Source organism: Pristis pectinata, chromosome 20, assembly GCF_009764475.1.
Source record: "Pristis pectinata isolate sPriPec2 chromosome 20, sPriPec2.1.pri, whole genome shotgun sequence".
NCBI classification, from domain to species: domain Eukaryota; kingdom Metazoa; phylum Chordata; class Chondrichthyes; order Rhinopristiformes; family Pristidae; genus Pristis; species Pristis pectinata.
In genome coordinates this window covers 1,518,572-1,538,852 of record NC_067424.1, presented here as the reverse complement: position 1 = coordinate 1,538,852, position 20,281 = coordinate 1,518,572, and the positions used below count along the sequence as shown (strand labels likewise).

At 50.8% G+C, this 20,281-nt stretch overlaps 1 protein-coding gene across 1 annotated transcript; it reads right to left on the bottom strand.

Annotated features, from left to right (window-relative positions):
- Positions 1-5,679: 5,679 nt before the first annotated feature.
- On the bottom strand, positions 5,680-19,421 carry LOC127580903 (complement decay-accelerating factor, GPI-anchored-like). The gene is made up of 5 exons (XM_052034881.1): positions 18,896-19,421; positions 17,621-17,812; positions 13,164-13,260; positions 10,548-10,621; positions 5,680-6,046 (listed from the first exon to the last, which is right to left on the bottom strand). The coding sequence occupies exons 1-5, from the start codon at positions 18,942-18,944 to the stop codon at positions 5,868-5,870; spliced, it is 591 nt and encodes a 196-aa protein (XP_051890841.1). The 5' UTR covers positions 18,945-19,421; the 3' UTR covers positions 5,680-5,867.
- Positions 19,422-20,281: the final 860 nt, after the last annotated feature.

The following is a 20,281-nucleotide window of genomic DNA, read 5'->3' as shown; positions in this document are numbered from 1 at the left end:
GGCAGAAGCCAGAATAAAGGTGAGGGGAGGGGGAGGAGGAGAGGGAGCCACAATCTGGCTGAGAGGTGAGTCCTGGTGAGGGGGGAAGGTGAGTAGGTGGGGGAGGGGGTTAAAGGGGATGATGTGAGAAGCTGGGAGGTGATAAGGTAGAAGAGGCAAAGGGCTGAAGAAGAAGGAATCTGATAGGAGAGGACAGTGGAATAAAGGGAAGGAGCTGGGCAGGTGGTGAGGGTGGGCGAGGGGAAGGGGTGAAGCAGCCACAAGAAAAGGGAAAACAAAGGAGTGGGGGAAGGGAAAAGGGGGGGGGGGGGTTACTGACAGTTAGAGAAATCAATGTTATGCCGTCAGGTTGGAGACTCCCGAGGGCAGGTGATAGGTGAGTCCAGGTGAGAGGGGGAAGGTAGGTAGGTGGGAGAGGAGGGATAAAACCCCTAAACAGCCCTCCCAGGTGAGGCACTGCTTCACCCGTGAGTCCGAGGGTGTCGTTTATTGCATCCGGTGCTCCCGGTGCGGCCTCCTCTACATCGGTGAGACCCGGCGCAGATTGGGTGACCGCTTCGTCGAGCACCTTCGCTCCGTCCGCCGCAGCAGCCAGGACCTCCAGGTGACCACCCACTTCAATTCCCCATCCCACTCCCACACTGACATGTCCACGGCCTCCTCTACTGCTACGTTGAGGCCAGATGCAGGTTCAAGGAGCAACACCTTGTATTTCGCCATGGGAGTCTCCAACCTGATGGCCTCAACATCGATTTCTCTAACTGCCGGTAACCCCTCCCCTCTGTTTTCCCTTCTCGTGTGGCCCCTCACCCCTTCTCTTTCCCCTCTCCCACCCTCGTGACCTGCACATCTGTTCCCCACCTCCTCCCCTTCATTCCAGGGTCCACTGCCCTCTCCCCCCGGACTCCTTCTCCTTCAGCCCTTTGCCTCTTCCACCCATCACCTCAGAGCTTCTTACATCTCCCTCCTCCCCCACCCACCTACCTCCCCCTCCTCTCACCTGGACTCACCTGTCCCCTGCCTGGGTGTGCCCCTTCCTCCACACCCCTCCCCTCCCCCTCACCTCCCCCCTCCCCTTCCCCAACCCCATCCCCCTCCCCCTCCCTCTCCCCCTCCCCCCTCCCCTTCCCCATCCCCCTCCCCCCTCCCCCTCCCCCACCCCCACATTCTGCCTTCTGCCCTCTCTTCCAGTCCTGATGAAGGGTCTCAGCCTGAAACATCGACTGTTCATTCCCCTCCACAGAAGCTGCCTGAGCCGCTGAGTTCCTCCGGCGTTGTGTGAGTGGTGTTGGTCGGGTTAGTGAGGAGCCGTTCACTCAGGACCTGCAGCAATGCAGGAAAAAATTCCCAAGTATTGACTCATTTTGTCAAGGTGAGTGTTCCGGCCCTTCCAACCTCCAGCTGCCTAGGGCAGGCACGGTAGTGTAGCGGTTAGTGTAACGCTATTACAACGCCAGCGACCCAGGTTCAATTCCGGCCGCTGTCTGTAAAGAGTTTGTACGTTCTCCCCGTGTCTGCGTGGGTTTCCTCCGGGTGCTCCGGTTTCCTCCCACATTCCAAAGACGTACGGGTTAGGAAGTTGTGGGCATGCTATGTTGGCGCCGGAAGCGTGGTGACACTTGCGGGCTGCCCCCAGAACACTCTATGCAAAAGATGCATTTCACTGTGTGTTTCGATGTACATGTGACTAATAAAGAGATCTTGTATCTTAATGCAGCCCTGAGCACACACCCTCAGGGCTCACACCCTCAGGGCACACACCCTCAGGGCTCACACCCTCAGGGCTCACACCCTCAGGGCACACACCCTCAGGGCTCACACCCTCAGGGTACACACCCTCAGGGCTCACACCCTCAGGGTACACACCCTCAGGGCACACACCCTCAGGGCTCACACCCTCAGGGCACACACCCTCAGGGCTCACACCCTCAGGGTACACACCCTCAGGGCTCACACCCTCAGGCTCACACCCTCAGGGTACACACCCTCAGAGCTCACACCCTCGGGCTCACACCCTCAGAGCTCACACCCTCAGGGCACACACCCTCAGGGCTCACACCCTCAGGGCTCACACCCTCAGGCTCATGGCTCACACACTGCAGTGCACCTGGGCGTGAGTGCACCTTTAGGAGCTGAGGTACCCTGTGTCATCAAGTCATGGAAACAGGCCCTATGGCCCATCCTGTCCACACCAATCCCATTGCCAGCACTGTTATACCTTAGCAATTCAAGTCATCATCCAGGTACTTGTTAAATGGTATGAGAGTCTCTGCCTCCCCTGCCCCCTCAGGCAGTGCATTCCAGATTCCAACCCCCCGCCCCTCACCACCCCGGGGGAAATGATCTTCCTCAGATCCCTCTAAACCTCCCACCCCTTACCTTAAACCTGTGCCTCTGGTTTTATGCATCTCCACATTGGGGATAAAGTTCCTACTATCTACCGTATCTATTCCCCTCAAAATATTGAACATCTCCATCAGGTTTCCCCTCAGCCTCCTCCGCTCCAAGTAATCGGACACGGCCTCTCTGGTCTCTCGTCATGAGTGAAACAGTCCATCCTGGGCAGCATCCTGGTGAATCTCTTCCACACCCTCTCCAGGTAGGTTAATTGGTCACTGTCGAATTGCCCCTAGTGTGTAAATAAGTGGTAAGATCTGGGGAAAGTTGATGCGAATGTGGGGAGAATACAATAGGTTTAATGCAAGTGTAAATGGGTGCCTGAGGTGTGGCGTGGGGCAATGTGCTAGTTGCTGTGTGGCTCCAGCTGTGACCTAACCAACCTCTCATTAACGTAGCACGCTCCCATACTCTGTGCCCTGGCTGATGTGCACGTATCCCATTTGCCTTTTTAACCACCTTATTTAGCTGTGCTGCTTTCAGGGATTCTTGGACATGTACACCAGTGTTCCTCGATACTCTCTAGGGCCTGACCATTCATTACGTACAGCTTAGTCTCATCAATCCTCTCAAAATACATCAGCCCACTCTTTTCCAGATTAGGTTCCATCTGCCATTATTGTCTGTAACCCATGACTACCCACCTCACTGTCGACAACACCAGTTTTTGTGTCATCTGTGGACGTATTAGTCATACCTCCTACATTCATATTTAGTTCAATGTCCAGGGAACTTTAGGTTCCTTGACTTTCTTCATGACTTTGAAGTGACTCTCAAAGCAGCTTAAAACTGGAGGCCCATGTTTCACCTCACAAGCACTCCTTGAGCAGACCCAACTGCCACACAACAGAAGGAGTTTCTACTCCCCACGTGTCAGCCACTTTGGGTGGAGAGGCCCTGGAGTGTTCCATCATCTCACACCTTCCTCAGAGAAAGCACTAGCCTCACAGCAGATAAACTTCTTTATCAAACTGCCAATGATCGAATGGAACATCGACATTGAGTGAGCTCTGCTGGCATTGAGATTGGCGATCCGGAATACTGAGATAGCTGTGCCCTGAAATCAACTATTCCATTACACAGGTGGTGAGCACACCTTGAGGCTCAGGGGAGTCTGCTGCTCAGAGGCTGGGATGAGGGGCAGATTGAGTGGCCAGACTGCTGCAGAAGCATGCTTCCATAAGGTGGCAACACAGATTGAACAGCAGCTTGGAGACTTGGTCTTTGGCACCAGATTTCTGGCTCCTACATGGTCCAGTCTCACCTTACCAGAATAGATCAGACCACAGGCCATTTCCAGATGAAATTGTGCCAGCCTTGAAATTGGACCGGGCGCTTTGCTGACTACTGATGTCAGAGTGCCGGACATCTCCTGGCGCCTGGTATGCACCAACCCACATCATCATTCACGTTATACCCATGTCCTTATGTAACCCTGCGCTCAAAGCTACTTTGTGTGTTCCCTGCTTTAGAGGACACTGCAGCCCACTCGACAGTTCCAAAGCCCACGGAGGGTACTACCACGTGCTGTTGCTGTTACTGGCCCCTCAGGAAGGTGGAGACCCATTGGTCAGGGGCTTCACCCACAGACGTCAGAAACACCGACCCTCCCCAGGACTCTTTGACGAACAAAGCAACTGGGGGCAAGGCTGTCATCAGCTCTGGGTCGAACTGTGGGGAGACCCACCCTGGTGCTCTGGTCAATGACGTGGGTCGGTGGGTTACTTGGTCACTATAAACTGCCCCTGGTGCGTGGGTGTCTGGGGGTGGGGAGAGTTGATGGGAATGTGAAACGGGTTGATAGCATGAACTCGATGGGCCAAAGGATTTGGAGGGTTCTGTCTGTTGACATCCAACATCATCCTGACTGCCATCTGGCGGCTTGTGGCATTGAGTTAAAGTCCGGCACTCCCGCATGGCCAGGACTCCGGTGCCGGAGTAGAGGATGTTTGGGATTATTGGATGACAACAACACACCTGGTGTTGCCCAATCTGATGATAAATGATCCAGTGAGCCAGGGGGGTGGGACCAGGGTCCTGGTGCCCGATGGGACCACCACAAACACCACCTGGTGGGCCAGAGCACAACCGTCAGATTCCGGAGGAAACCCCGTCCGCCGATGGAGGACGTGGTCCTGGGACTGCCACGGACCTGCCCACACACCCCTGGGCTCCCATCAACAACACAACCTGGTCACTCTCTGCCTTAGGGTGCTGTTGGCAGGAAGGGTTCCTGGTGCTGAGAAGCACATCATTGCTTCAGCCCAGTGGGTGTTTGAGCCCACAGGGACCAGGCTTCCCCCTACTGCAAAAATCAAACATCAGGAGGAACTCAGCGGGTCAGGCAGCATCAGTAGGGGGAAATCGACAGTCGACGTTTTGGGTCGAGACCCTTCATCTGGTCCGCCCTGCTCCTACTCACCAGTGACCTTCTGACCACAGATACAATGAGAAGCACACCACTACCAGCGGGGTGCTGGACAAGCTACTGGTCACCCCAGGGTGGGCTTTTGTTGCCTGGAGAAGTTGAGCTGCCCTGCAGTGCACAGGGAGAAAGTGTAGAGACCTCATCATCGTCTGCTATACCCTGGACAGCAGCCGGTGTGGAGGGAGGGCAGTGCGGGACTATGAGGTGGTGTCTGGACAGGAGAAGGTTAGAAGGGGCAAGTCCCTCCCCTCCTCACCACCTCCACGGCAGAGCAGGGGAGCATCGGCTGTGTGGGATCCCGACAGAGAAATCCTGGTCCCCACGGTAACCCAGGGGCTTGACCAGTGACCAGAAGTGTGGGTTTGAATCCTAACACAACAGCTGAGTGTTTCAATTCAGTTAAATAGGTGGTGTTGGGGGGTCAGGAACAAAACCTATCCCAGGACCTCCTGGTCCATCTGTATCCTGGGAATGAAATCAGCCATCATCTGGAACTGGAGAGACAGACGAACTGCTGGAGGAACTCAGCGGGTCAGGCAGCATCCGTGGGGGAAATGAACAGTTGATGTTTCAGGTTGAGACCCTCATCTGTGTCTCCATCATCTGAGACCGTTGGGCTGAATGGCCTTCTTCCCTGCTGTGACCACAAGTCAAATCCAGGTAGGACTTTCACAGTGAATGGCAGGGCCTGGGGAGGGTTGTAGAACAGAGGGACCTTGCAGTACAAGTACATGGTTCCCTGAAGGTGGAGTCACAGGTAGACAGGGTGGCACACCGACCATAAGTCAGGCATTGAGTATAAAAGTTGGGAAGTCATGGTGTGGTTGCACAGGACACCAAACCCAAAATAATTTGATATGCATTCTTCATTTTATTAGTTTCTCTAGGACCATCCAACAACAGAAACTCAAACACCACAAATTTAGCATGCAATTAATTTTAACAACGTCAGAATTTCTCAGGTTTACACAGAACGCAACTTCAATACAACCTGATATGATGTTTAAATTTTAAGTTTCAATAATGAAAAATTCAGAAATCTTTAAACGAGGTTTTCATTGACGTACTGCTCTGCTTTATGAAGAAGCTTCTCTTTTGATCTATGAAGTTCGCGTTCGGTCTCAAGGAGGTGGTAGTATGACTTGATCACGTTTTCTTCCTTGGTGATGAGCTCATGTCCAAATGTGATCATTTCATTCAGGATTCTAACTGCAGAAGATACTGCACGAAGAATTAAAATGATTCTTTCAGTGTATGATCAGATATATAATCATGAGATTTGTTTCTAGAATTGATCGTGGACTTTCTCAGTGACTCTCCTATTGGTCAGTTTATTTTTACTCTGTTGCAAATTTGCAGATTTAAGCAATCAACCAATCACAATCTGATAATAAAGAGGACAAAATTAAAATCTTTCTTCCACTCCCACTCCTTTCTGTAAAACAATCGTCTAAGAGCATTTGCACAGAGTCATACAGCACAGAAACAAGCCCTTCGGCCCATCATGTCCATACTGACCTTTTTGCCCACCTACACCAATCCCATTTGCCCACATTAGGACTGTATCGTTCCATACCTCGCCTATTTCAGTGTCTGTCTAAATGTCTCTTGAACATGGAGCCTGTATCTGACTTCACCACCTCCTCTGGCAGTGAGTTCCAGATATCAGCCCCTCTCTGTGTGAACAACTTACCCCTCAGATCCCCTTTAAATCTCCTTCCTCTCACCTTATGCCCATGCACTCTTCTTTTTGATATCTCTACCATGACTATCTATGCCTTATACGATGTTACTCCACTGTTACTGTTTGTACCTGTACTACATCAATGCACTCTGTACTGACTCAATGTAACTGCACTGTGTAATGAATTGACCTGTACCATCGGTTTGTGAGACAAGTTTTTCACTGTACCTCGGTACAACTGACAATAATAAGCCAATACCAATACCTTCATTATCTTCAATACCTCTATCAGGTCACCTCTGCTCCAGGGAAAACAAGCCCAGCCTGTCCAATCTCTCCCTGTAACTAAAGTCCTCCAATCCAGGCAACATCCTGGTGAACGCACCCTCCCCCGCACAACCACATCTCTCCTATAGCATGGTGATCAGAACTGCACGCAATACTCCAAGTGCGGTCTGACCAGTGTTTTGTAAAGTTGCAACATAACGTCCCAATTTTTATATTCTATGCCCCACCCTATGAAGGCAAGTGTGCTGTACGCCTTCTTCACCACCCTATCGACGTGCTGCCACTTTTAGGGAACAATGTTATTGGACCCCTACAATGTTCATCAACATTCCTTAGCACCCTTCCATTTACTGTACATATCCTACCCCTATTGACCCCATCACCTTGAACTTGTTGGGCCTAATTTCCATCTGCCAATGCTCTGCCAACTTTCCATCTGGTCTCTGTCCTGCTGTAGCCTCAGAAACCTTCCTCACTATCCACACCATCGCCATTTCTCATGTCATCCACAAACTTACTGAACATACCTCCTATATTCACATCCAAGTTACCAATATATATCACAACCAACAAGAGTCCCAGCATCAATTGCTGTGGTACACCACTGGTCACAGATGTCCACCACCCTCTGTCTCCTAACACCAAGCTAACTGTGGAACCAATTGGCCAGATCACCTTGGATCCCATGTGCCTTAACCTTCTGGACCAAATTACCATGCAGGACCATGTCAAATGCCTTGCTGAAGGCCAGATAGACAACACTTAACACCCTGTCTTCATCAATCTTAGTTACCTCAAAAAACTCTATCAAATTAGTGAGGAAGGATTTCTCTACACAAACCCATGCTGACTCTCCCTGATTAGCCCCCGTCTTTCCAAACATACATAAATCCTATTCTTTAGGATTTTCTCCAGTAACTTTCCCTGTCACTGCCACAAGGCTCACTGTTCTGTAGTTACCTGGCTTATCCCTGCTGCCCTTCGTAAATAAAGGAACAACATTAACTATCCTCCAGTGCCTCACCTGTGGCTAACAAACCTGCAAAAGTCTCAGTCAAGTCCCTAGCTCTCTCCTCCCTTGCTTCCCACAGGAACCTGGGATAGATCTCGTCCAGCCCTGGGGATTTATCCGTCCTTATGCATCCTGTAACATCCAACACCTCATTTATACTGACCTGTTCTAGATTATCCCTGTACCCCTCCCTTCTCCTTGGTGAATACAGATGAGAATGTTTATTTAGGACCTTGCCCACATCCCGTGGCTCCATTCAATAATTTCCCTAGCTGTCATCTTGCTCCTGAGGTACGGAAGTCTGAAGTCCCACACCACCAGGTTCAAGGACAGTGACTTCCCTTCAACCATTCAGTTCTTGAACCAACTGGCAAAATTGTAATCACTAGAGTTTAGCAACACTATGACCACTTTGATCACTTTGCACTAAAATGGACTTTTTTTTGTTCTAATTGTGTTCTTTCTTGTAAAAATTGTGTATAATTTATGTTTAATTTATGTTTCTTTTATGAATGCTGCTTATCTGATGCTCTGTGCCTGTGATGCTGCTGCAAGTAAGTTTTTCATTGCACCTGTGCAGACAATAAACTTGACTTTGACTTTGATACAGAATGCCTTTAATTTTATTGCTCAGAAATACACCAATCAGATCGTCAGGAGTATGTTTTATGGTCTCCTTCTGATTGATTCTGTTGAATAGAAAGGTTTAAAGCAGGGGTGAGATCACACCAGTGACGCCAGTATCCTAGGGAAGAGAATACCAATGTAACAGGTTGAGTTAAGACAGTGGAAGCAGGGCAACGGACAGGTGAGTCTCCTGCCGGGACAGGCGAGTCTCCTGCCAGGACAGTGGAAGCAGGGCAAGGGACAGGCAAGTCTCCTGCCAGAATCGGAATTCTGTTTCCATCTCCAATGAAGAAACAAAAGGATTAGTGGGTCAGATACGTCTTTGACGTGGTGACTGCTACAGAGCCAAGGTCAATGATTGGGTGCTAAATGTACCGGGCAGGCACGGTAGTGTAGTGGTTAGCGTAACGCTATTACCGTGCCAGTGACCTGGGTTCAATTCCAGCTGCTGCCTGTAAGGAGTTTGTATGTTGTCCCCGTGTCTGCGTGGGTTTCCTCCGGGTGCTCCGGTTTCCTCCCACATTCTAAAGACGTACGGGTTAGGAAGTTGTGGACATGCTATGTTGGCGCTGGAAGCGTGGCGACACTTGCGGGCTGCCCCCAGAACACTCTACGCAAAAGATGCATTTCACTGTGTGTTTCGATGTACATGTGACTAATAAAGAGATCTTATCTATATTATCTGATCTTTAGGGAGGATAATAGATGCTGATGAAAGATCTGGTTATAACTTTTGTTAGCGGACGGGGTTAAGGCAAGGCATTCCCAGAGACTCCCATGGTTAGAATAAGAGACACCGTATAATGAAGGTTGTCTACAGTGGTAGCAGGGTTACACAAAATGTATTAGTTCAGAGATTAAAGTGCTTTAGACTTGTTTTAATAGAAGACTTCTGTTTCTAGTAGACTGGAACCAGCAGTGTTACTTGGTCAGGAAGGTGGGGCAGCTGGGTGACGAACACAGAGCATCTGCGTCCCGACAGGACAATATTCACGCAAGCTGAGGCTGCTGATGACAAAAACTCAAATAAAGGATTTGGAACAGGTGCAACAACCCTAAAGGGTAAACATGTGGAATCAGAACTGCCATGGCACAGAAGGGGGCCATTTGGCCCATTGAGTCTGTGCTAGCTCCATGTGCAGTGATCCCAGTGCCATTTCCCACTCTTCCACATAGCCCCACACATCCCCCTCTCTCAAGAGCCACCCGGTTACCTTCTGAAAGTCCTGACTCGTTTTTTTTCATTTCCCCGACACACAGAGAGTTCCGTTCCGGACCACTTTGTGCAAAAGCTTTTCCTTCTATCCCTTGAGCCATTCGTCAGTGTTAACGGTTACATTTTGCACTATCCCAGGCAACCATTTCCTTTGTGTGCTGAGGACAGTGTGTGGCAGGGTAACAGAGAGGTGACGTCCAGGGATATCAGGGGAGGATCGAGTGATGGTATCGGTGGAGAGAGAGAGATAGTAAAGGAAAAAGGGAGAGATCCAGAGAGAAGTGAAGAGAGTGGACAGAGAAAAGTTAGAGATAGTGAGGAACAGGTGGGAATGGACAGAGAGCTACAGAGAAAAGATGCAGAAAATGAGGAATGAAGTGCGTGTTAATCTGTGCCTGTCTGATTTTGATGGACAGGGTAAGGTGAGATGTTCTCTGTGTCTGAACCATGCTGTAGCTGCACTGGTGTACTTGATGGGGAAGGAGAGTGGGGTCTTTACACTGCATCTTACATATACTGACGCTGAGATTCTCCAGAAAACTAACCCCGTTGTATTTGTACATTGTGACATTGGTTACAGAAAGGGGTTATAGGGGATTGAGTGTGAAGTCCCGGGGTGTGGGGAGACTTGCGATTGAATGCTTAGCCTTGTATTGGCAGGAAGAGCACAACTGATTGACAGTGTTTATCGTTCTCAGTTTTATGTTCCGTGTAGTCTGACCTCGAAACAAACTACTGAACAAGGATATTCTTGCAACCCTGCATCAACACCTTACTCCAGGAGAAGTAAAATACTGTAAAGCCAACACTGCCAATGTCAAAACCTTTAATAGGTTAAATGCTTCAATAAAGACAATTAAGCTCCTACTTCGGAACGTATTGGATGCTAACTTACCCCTGCATGTTGGCACCTGACCAGTCCAACCATCGGAACTGCATAAACGCATGCCTCCACCACTCATCTTGTATCTGGAAAAGTAAAACAAGCCACAGGAGAAGATTGAGCTGAACTTTAATGTTAATGTCTGCTGGTCAGGAAAGTGCTAATTAAGCTGTGTACATCTGTAGAACGATCTGCCAAGAGTTGGTGGTGCTAAGAAAGGGACAGCCCATTCCAGGTCAGAGATCTGCAGTTGGTCGAAGGTGACAGCCAATTCTAATGAGGGATGTTTGAAGATCTCTGGTGTCACTTGGGTGTTTGATGCAGGATTTGTGGGGTTGGGTGGGTAGTGTAAATTCTGTGGTGTTAGAGGCGGAGTTTAAGTGCGGCCGATCCCACAGAAAGTTATGGGATGCCTGGCACTGGGTGAGGAGTGACTCTGGTGGAGGTCTTGCTGATTCCTCAGGACTCGAGGTTTGCCCTGTGCACTGAGTGCGCTTGGGGATATCCTATAGGCTGCGTGGGCTGTTGAAACAAACAGCTCTATAAGTTGGCCACATTTTCATATCAAATGTCCTCACTTCCTGAACGTGGAGTAAATTACCATGGGTTCAGCTAATGGCTGCAACAGTTTCCTTGGTGGTTCACTGGGGTTTTGATCCTCTGGACATTTAGCAGTTAACAAAAAGCAAAAAGAAACTGCAGATGCTGAAACTCTGAAATCGGAACATAGAATGCTGGAGATACTCAGCAAGTCAAGCAGCATCTGTGTGGGGTTAAGTGACAAAAGGCTATCAACCCAAAATGCAAACACTGCTTCTCTCTCCACAGATGCTGCCTGACCAGCTGAGCACTTCCAGCCCAGTGTTCTCTGATATTATTTCCCAGTTAACAGCCAATTCATTGTGACGGGTTTTTGGCAGCCATTCCTTTCTCTGTATACAGTGGGCATTCCACCGGAAACCTCTCCCGTTCACAGGGGGCAAGAGGATGGCTGGGAGTATGCATTATGAGGAGAGACTAAGGGAGCTCGGGCTTCACTCTTTGGAGAGAAGGAGGATGAGAGGAGACATGATAGAGGTGTACAAAATATTAAGAGGAATAGATAGAGTGGACAGCCAGCGCCTCTTTCCCAGGGCACCAATGCTCAATACAAGAGGGCACGGCTTTAAAGTAATGGGTGGGAAGTTCAAGGGAGATATCAGAGGAAGGTTTTTTACCCAGAGAGTGGTTGGGGCGTGGAATGCGCTGCTTGGGGTGGTGGTGGAGGCGGGTACATTGGTCAAATTCAAGAGATTGTTAGATAGGCATACGGAGGAATTTAAAATAGAGGGATATGTGGGAGGAAGGGGTTAGATAGTGTTAGGCGAGGTTTAAAGGTCGGCACAACATTGTGGGCCGAAGGGCCTGTATTGTGCTGTACTGTTCTATGTTCTATGTTCAGTGGGAGTTAGTGGAGACATCACAGGTACAGATCTGCGTGATCCTTGGACATTACAATCCTTCCTTCAGCAGGAAGTATGCCTTTGTCCCTGGGCACCTGTTCAACTTGTTCTGACTGTTGTTTTGATGTAACCATTTCCTGGGGCGTGGGTGTCATTGGAAGGGCAGCACCTATCACCCAACACTAACCATCCGCAACAAGGTGGTGCAAGCTCCCCCCTCGAGCCAGTGCCGACACTGAAACATTGCAATGGTTATGGTTTGGACAGGGTAGGTGTGACCGAGGAATCTGCAACCAGGGCTCACAGACTCAAAATAAAGGGTCAGCTGTTCAGACCAGAGATGTGGAACTTCCTTCACCCAGAGGTTGGTGAAATCATTGGAGCTCCCTCCTCACCAGGGCTATGGAGGCTTGGTCACTGAGAATTATTTTTCAATTCCCGCCACTGTCTGTAAAGAGTTTGTACGTTCTCCTCGTGTCTGCGTGGGTTTCCTCTGGATGCTCTGGTTTCCTCCCACATTCCAAAGATGTACGGGTTAGGAAATTGTTGCCATGCTATGTTGGCGCCGGAAGCGTGGCGACTCTTGCAGGCTGTCCCCAGAACACTCTACGTAAAAGATGCATTTCACTGTGTGTCTTGATGTACATGTGACTAATAAAGATATCTTATCTTATATTCAGGATGGAGGTCGGCAGACCTTTAGATATTAAGGGAATGGAAGGATTTGGGGTTAGTGCAGGTATAAGATCAGCTGTGATTTCACAGAGCGGCAGAGTAGACTCAGGGGGCAGAATAGCCTCTTGCTGTTTGGATTTTTGGGACGGATGCTGTGGTACCTTGGGAACTCTCTCCACTGCCCTGTGCCTGCGCAGTGAGGCTGTGACCTGGCTTTGTGCCTGCACTGATTCCTCAGTGACCTCCTGGTGCTGGGCTGCTCATGACCACACCAGGAGGTGTTCAGTTCCACAAAGCCCAACACACTCCCCTTGGCAAACTCTTTCAGAACAGTCAGCTTCTCCCAGTGATGGCAACACTACCACAGGATTCTGTCGATGAAGTATTAAATTTGCTTCCCTGATCCTCATAGTGAAAGCAATCAGTAAATACTGCAGCTACCTCAACACAATCACTGCAACAGAAACATCATCTTGTCAGCAGACTCACTCAGGGACATGCGAGGACTCACCCTTCATTGCAGTGGTAAATGGCCACACTTCCAAAAGTCGTAGATGGGGCCTCATAAAACCCGTTCTCAATGCCCTCTGGATTACTGCAGTCCACTCCTGGATAGTGAAAAGCAAAGTTATAAATTACCAATAAAACTGTTTTAAGCAGTTTTTAAGAACCAGTTTACAGAATGTGCCCCTTACTGCCAGGGCTAGCATTTACTGCCTGCTCCTATCCTCCTGTGAGCAGCTGGGGAGGTGAGCTGCTGGCCTGAACTGCTGCAGTCTCTGTGGCGAAGGTGCTCCCACAGTGCTGGTGGGGAGGGGGTTCTGGGGAACCCCTGCCCTGGGGAACCCCTACACTGGGGAACCCCTATCCAGGGGAACTCCTTCTGTGATGTCCTGGAGTCCGGATGACTGACCTCCCAACAACCACTCCTGGGTGAGGTGCGATTCTGTGTTTTCCAATGAAGGATCTCTGAAACGTTAACTCTGTTTCTCTCTCCACAGATGCTGCCTGACCCGCTGAGTTGTTCAAGCATTTTCTGATTGTGTTTTGGATTTCCAGCAAATGCAGTTTTTATTTTAATGTTATAGCAGTGTTTGTCCTTGAGTCGTTGACTTTAGTTTTCCCAGGACACTCCGTACCACAGTTGTCTAACGGTGCTTGATGTCAGGAGCAGGCACTCTCACTCCTGGATTTCACCCCTTTGGTCCATGAAGTCCAGTAAGTTGTTTCAGTTGGTCATTCCAGCTTTAGTGACCATTGTTCATCTGTTACTTTTAATAACCTTCTTATGTTGTTTGGGATGTTAGCGATGGTCTGATAATCTGAGAAACCGTTGCAGGGAATGTGTGCCATGTAATGTGCTGAATATAACAGGCAGTGTAACATTATCTTACGCTGTGGTGAGTGGGGAGTGGGAGCGCACCCTGGGATGAGGCTCAGGTGGTGAATGCCCTGGGAGAGGAGGAATAATGTAACTGGACAAATCATGTGGCGGTCACGTCAAACAATGAAAACACCGATACACCAGTCGATTACAGGCGCTGGCACTAAGTGCATCCCAGGAGCATTATTTCCATGGCATCGGAAGTTTAATCCTTAACTGAGTGATAAACTAGTCATCAGCTAAATGGCTCCTGTGGTTGTGTGGTTGAGAGACGTTCGATCGTCCACAGATGGCTTTTGACTCTCTCACTTCGGAGGAACGGTCTGAGTTAGGCTGTCCAAGGATACCTGCACAGGGTTCCAGGAGAGCAGCAGCAGAGTGGACAGTGCATTTGAGTGCTGTTCCAGACCCGTGGGCAAACATCACAGCCTGATGCCAGAGGATCATGCTCCTGCTGGGGTGGAGGTTCGATCTGTGGAGTGAGCTTCCTTTCCAGTGTAAAAATTCCAGCCAAAACTGGGCTGGCTGAGAGCATCAGAACATTACAGTGCTTCCACCTCTATGGACAGAGGACAAGCAAAACGTCCACCTCTGCAACTCAGCTTAACCCCTTCAACATCCCAAACTCAGGAGCTCACTGCTCCAGGGAGAGAGCTGGTCTCTTGCCAAGCTCACTGAGAGGCCCTCGCTGAGAGTACACCCACCAGGAGAATCTCAGCAAGAGATGGTGATCAAGGAATGTTCTCCCTGAGATCCTCACCAAGATCTTCAAATCTTGCAGGCTGCTGGGTCCAACAAGAGGCTCCCGAGGAGAGGTGCCCAGCGAGAGACACCCAATAAGACATGACAAATGAGAGACTCCACCAAGAGACACCCACTGAGAGACATTCGCCAAGAGACCCCCGCCGAGAATACCCACAAGAAATGCTCACTGATAGACACAGACTCTGAGATACTTTTGGAGGCATGTACCAAGGACTGGACCCACAACGACATGACGTCTGTTTACAGAACTGCTTCAAAGAAGCGGCGATACCCCAGAGACGAATGGGGCTGACCAAGATACACCTCGTCCAACCCAACGATCTGCAGCGTTCCCAACATACGATGGGAGCGGGCCATTGATGCAGCATGTGGTGGTGGTTGTTCCAGAGACTATCCTGGGCCTGATCTCCACTGGTTCCATCCCCAATCCTTCAACCAACTCGTGTCAAACTCTATCTATGCTTCTTTTATACTTGTGTCACCCCCTGCCCTCCTGCGTTCCAGGGAAAACAAGCCCAGCCTGTCCAGTCTCTCCCTATAACTAAAGTCCTCCAGTCCAGGCAGCATCCTGGGGAATCTCCTCTGCACTTTCTCCACTGCAACCACAACCTTCTCACTGTGTGGCGACCAGAACCACACACAACTTTGATATTCTAAGCCCTGACCTACGAAGGCAAGAGTGACATCTGCCTTCTTCACCACCCTATCAACCTGTGAAGCCACTTTCAGGGAACTAAGGACTACCTCTGTTCATCAACACTCCTTGGTGCCCTACCATTTACTATATATGTCCCATTCCTAATTGACTTTTCAAAATGCATCACTTTGCACTTGTCAGGATTAAATTCCATCTCACAAACCTCTGCCCAACTTTCTATCTGATCTATATCCTGCTTAGAAAACCTCCTTTGCTATCCACCAATAAATGCTGTGTTATCCACAACCATACTGTTCCTCCCTCCTACATCCACATCCACTCCATTACCATCTGTGTTTTTTAGATGGGATGGGATGAACTTGAGGACCAAGGCTGCAGGGTGGTGGGAGCAGAGAAAGGGATGGGATAACTGGGGAGATCTTCCACAGCCAGAGCACACAAAGGTTGGAACGTCCTGACAGATATCTGAGGGCACAGCTCGGTGCCAACTCGAAGCATTCGAAGAATCTTGCAGTGTGAGATTCCCAGTCCGGCTGTGGTTAGAGTGGGGCACACACCAGGGTCAGAGTATGAAAGGAGCAAGATAAACTCACGTAAACCAATCATACTGGCAGACTATACTCACTGACACTAACATCTGTTTTGCTGGTGAAGACACTCTGAAGTAGTTTAGCTGAAGTTTAAACATCATCTCGTTTGTTGATTGGAACCAGATAATTCGAGGTGTCTACAGGGGCCTCGCAGCCATTGGCAACTCCTGCAAACAACTGTTGGATTAATTCCCGACCCTGCTTTCCACTTTGGCTCTGCAAGTGTTTCCTTTCTAAATATACACTCCGGTTCCCTTTGGAAATGCTATCCTCGTCTTCCATTATCATGTTTCTTCCCTGCTATTGACATTGAGCTGACATTCTGTATCGAAAAGCACGGGGAAGACCAAATCTTACTGTACAACTAAAAGTCTGCACAGGAACATGAGAAGCAGGAGCAGGGCATTCATCCCCACGTTCCTGCTCCGTGGGTCAATAACATTGTGTTGCACCTTACTGCCACTTTCCTTCACTGATCCCATATCACTGGTTTTCCTTACTATCCAAAAATCCATTGATTTCTGTCTTGGATACACCATGGCTGATCCTCCACAGCCTCCAGGGTAGGGAAGTTTGAAGGTCCACCACATCTCTGGCCTCACTGACCAACTCCTGTTATTTTGCGACTCTGACCCCGGACATCCCAACCTGGAGAATCATCAGTCCTGCACCTCCTGTGTCCAGCCCCATAAGAATCTTCAATAAAAACTCTTCTGATCAATCTTTGATGAAGCCGCACTTGGGAGTGTTGTGTGCAGTTCTGGTCGCCCCAATCCAGGGATGATGTGGAGGCTTTGGAGAGGGTGCAGAAGAGGTTCACCAGGATGCTGCTTGGATTAGAGGGCACGTGCTATAAGGAGAGGTTGGACAAACTTGGGCTGTTTTCTCTGGAGCATCGGAGGCTGAGGGGAGACCTGATAGAGGTTTATAATATTATGAGAGGCATAGATGGAGTAGACAGACAGAGTCTTTCTCCCAGGGTAGAAATGTCAAATACTAGAGGACATGTATTTAAGGTAAGAGGGGAAAGTTTAAAGGAGATGTGCAGGGCAAGTATTTTACACAGAGGGTGGTGGGTGCCTGGAATGGGCTGCCGGGGGTGGGGGTGGAGGCAGATACGATAGTGATATTTACAAAGCTGTTAGATAGACCCCATGAATGTGCAGGGTATGGAGGGATGTGGATCCTGTGCAGGCAGAAGGGATTCAGTTTAATTTGGCATCGTGCTTGTGCCAATGGGTCTGTTCCAGCGCCGTATGGTCTGTGTTCATTGCAATTATCCAACATTGCAATGACTTAGCAAGCCTTAACGTAGCCAGAGTGAGTGAGTGAGGGGGACCATTCCTGATCACCTTCCAGTATTCCTGGAGTCCCTGGTGATCACTGGATAATGTAACAAGCTCAACGCAGTGTGATGCAGTCACAGTCGAAGTGCTGATCATCTGATTGGCAGGTTCACACATGCAGTGAAGGACGGGAAGTTATCTGTGCCAAAGGATCCCTGTTCTGACTAAGCTGTCCCTGGGGAAGGAATGTACCAAGGTGGGCAGGAGGGTGTTCCGATCACTTACGCTCACAAGTGGCATCCAGTGGGGTCCAGGTTAAATCTTCCTCACAGCTGACAGAAGCTGAGCTTCTTTCGTGGACAGCATAGCCAGGGTTGCAGCGGTAAAGAACCTTGGTGCCCACAGGAAATGAAGTTAAAGAAAGGAACTCATCAGTGGGGGATCCGTTTTCAAGGTGTGGGGGGTTGCCACAGTCAGCTGGAAAGGAATACACAACGTTTATTCAGTAGTTTTGTAAATCCAGGAACATTCACCCTTCCAGTTTCATTGGCCAGAGTTTGCTGACAGCCACCTGTCCCATCACCCTGCAGGAGTTCCCTGATCCAGACCTACATCCCACTGCCTGGACGGCCATACGGAGTGTCACCCACAGAATGTGTGCAAACTGACACTCAGCTCAGTCACAACTCTAAGCTTAGCCAACTGTCAATAAACAGAAAATGTTTCTGAACATCTTTTGCATTCAGAAAATATTAAAAGTTAAAGTAACTATCAAAATAATCAAACTATTATTTAAAATTCTGCTTAGATAATTTAAATATATATATGTTCCAACATGTAAGTGAACAGAATTAATTAAAGTTCCCTGAAACTTACCGCTCCCACATAGCTCTCCCTCTCTGCTGAAGAGCTGTTGCTGTTAAGTGCCCAGTCTAATTACAGACATGTTCACACTGGCAACAAAGTCCCGCCAGGCACCAGTCAGGAGTGTGGGCAGGAGTGGGCTGAGAGGTGGTGGGGAGGGGAAGGGGCAATGAGGCAGCTCCCAGCAGTGAGACTGAACTAACTCTTTCCATTCTAATCAGCACTGGGTGGGCCGCCAACCACCTGGGCTGGGAGGCTCCCTCTCCTCTGGCTGGAGGCTCATTCTCTAGACGAGGATCTCCCGCTCTCACTGGCTGGGAAGCTCTTCCTAGCGGAGGAGCTCTCTGCACTCCGGTCGGTTTCCCTCCGCGACTTGGGACCGGGTCCCGGCGCTACTGCAATGCAGCGCTGAGGGCGTGCGGCACTGCCGGGGAGCAGCCGTGCCGCCGGGTTAAGGTCCGGGTTGGGGGACGGGACTCGGTGGCCTGTCCGGTCCCTGGCTCCCTCCTCCCTCCCCGGCACAGGAAGATCCCACAGACCGTGGCTCTGGGAGCGGCGCCGTCCCTTCGGTACACACACGGGCCGGGCGTGTCCCGAACCCCGGGGTACGGAGTCCGCTGTCCGAACCCCGCCCGGGACCCCAGCCCCGCAACCCCACCGGACCGGGAGCGGGTCCCGGTTCCCCCCGCCGCTTACCCGCCGCCCGCGCCGCCGCCAGCAGGACGAGGAGCAGAGCCCACGCCATGGAACCGGGAGAGGGAGCGGCCGCCGTCTGTCTCTGTCCTGCCCCGCACCGCAGCCCATATAAGTCCTGGTCCGGGACTATCCCGCCGTACCCGGGCCGGCCCGCGGCGAATCAGTGAGCGGGGGGAAGGTCCGGTTCCCCCCGTCCCGGGCAGCGCACCGCGGGCGGGACAGGCGCTTAACGGCACCGTGTCTCCGCGTGTAGCAGGCGGCCGCCGGTCCCCGGCCCCTCCCCGTGTGTGCGCCCTGGCCGCAGTGTGTAAACCCCGGCTGGACTTGACTGCATCCCCGGGACGACCCGACCCAGCCCCGCACCGAATCCCGCAGGTTCGGTAAAAGTGCGGCGAGTTTGCGGGACCGAGCGCCTCCGATCTCCGGGCCCGCGACCCCCGACCGCTCACTGAGGAACCGGGGGGCAGCCCCACACCCGCGGGAGGAACAGCGGCAGTGGGGGCAGGTTCGGGGTGGAAACCCTGCGTCAGTGAGGGGGGGGGGGGGGGGTGGTGGGGAGGGACAGAGTGGCGACCGAGACGCTGGGGGAGGGAGATAAGCAGGAACACGAGAGTCTGCCGGTCCTGGACCCTGATACCTAACGGGAGTGAGACGGGACCCATTAAGGGAGAGGTGAAGGGGTGGAACGAGATGGGGGTGGGGTGGGGGGGAGGTGTTAGGCAGCCTGTGGACGAACAGTGGGTGGATGGAACCAGGAGGGACAGGGGAAGGGGGGCAGGTGGAGTTTAATGCAGGTACGTGTCACTGTGGTAAATTAAACCAGGGCAGGAATCACACAGTAAATGTTGGGGCCCTGGGAGCATTGTCGAACGGAGACCCAGGGGTGCAGGTACACCGTTTCCTGGACGTGGAGGTGCAGGTAGACAGGGTGGTGAAGAAGATGTTTGGCACGCTGGCCTTCATCAGTCAGAATATTGAGGACAGGAGTTGGGATATCATGTTGCAGCTTGACATTGGTCAGGTCCCATTTGAAGTGCTGCGTACAGTTCTGGTCGCCCTGCTACTGGAAGGGTGTTGGTGAATTGGAGAGGGTGCACAAGAGACTTATCAGGATGTTACTGGGACTGGAGGGCGTGTTGTAAGGAGAGGCTGGATTGGCTGGGACTGTTTTCCCTGGAGTGTCGGAGGCTGAGGGGTGACCTTATTGAGGTTTATAAAATCATGAGGGGCAGGCATGGTAGTGTAGCGGTTAGCATAACGTTTTACAGCACCAGTGACCCGGGTTCAATCCCCCCCACTGTCTGTAAGGAGTTTGTACGTTCTCCCCGTGTCTGCGTGGGTTTCCTCTGGGTGCTCCGGTTTCCTCTCACATTCCAAAGATGTACG

Bases quoted from the DNA above. Each gene is read 5' to 3' on its own strand.
- LOC127580903 (XM_052034881.1), bottom strand. From the start codon at position 18,944: ATGGCGTGGGCTCTGCTCCTCGTCCTGCTGGCGGCGGCGCGGGCGGCG. The intron at 17,813-18,895 runs GTAAGCGGCGGG...ATTCCTTTCCAG, and splicing joins GGCGGCGGCGCGGGCGGCGG to CTGACTGTGGCAACCCCCCA. The intron at 10,622-13,163 runs GTGAGTCCTCGC...TTACTTTTCCAG, and splicing joins ATTTACCACTGCAATGAAGG to ATACAAGATGAGTGGTGGAG.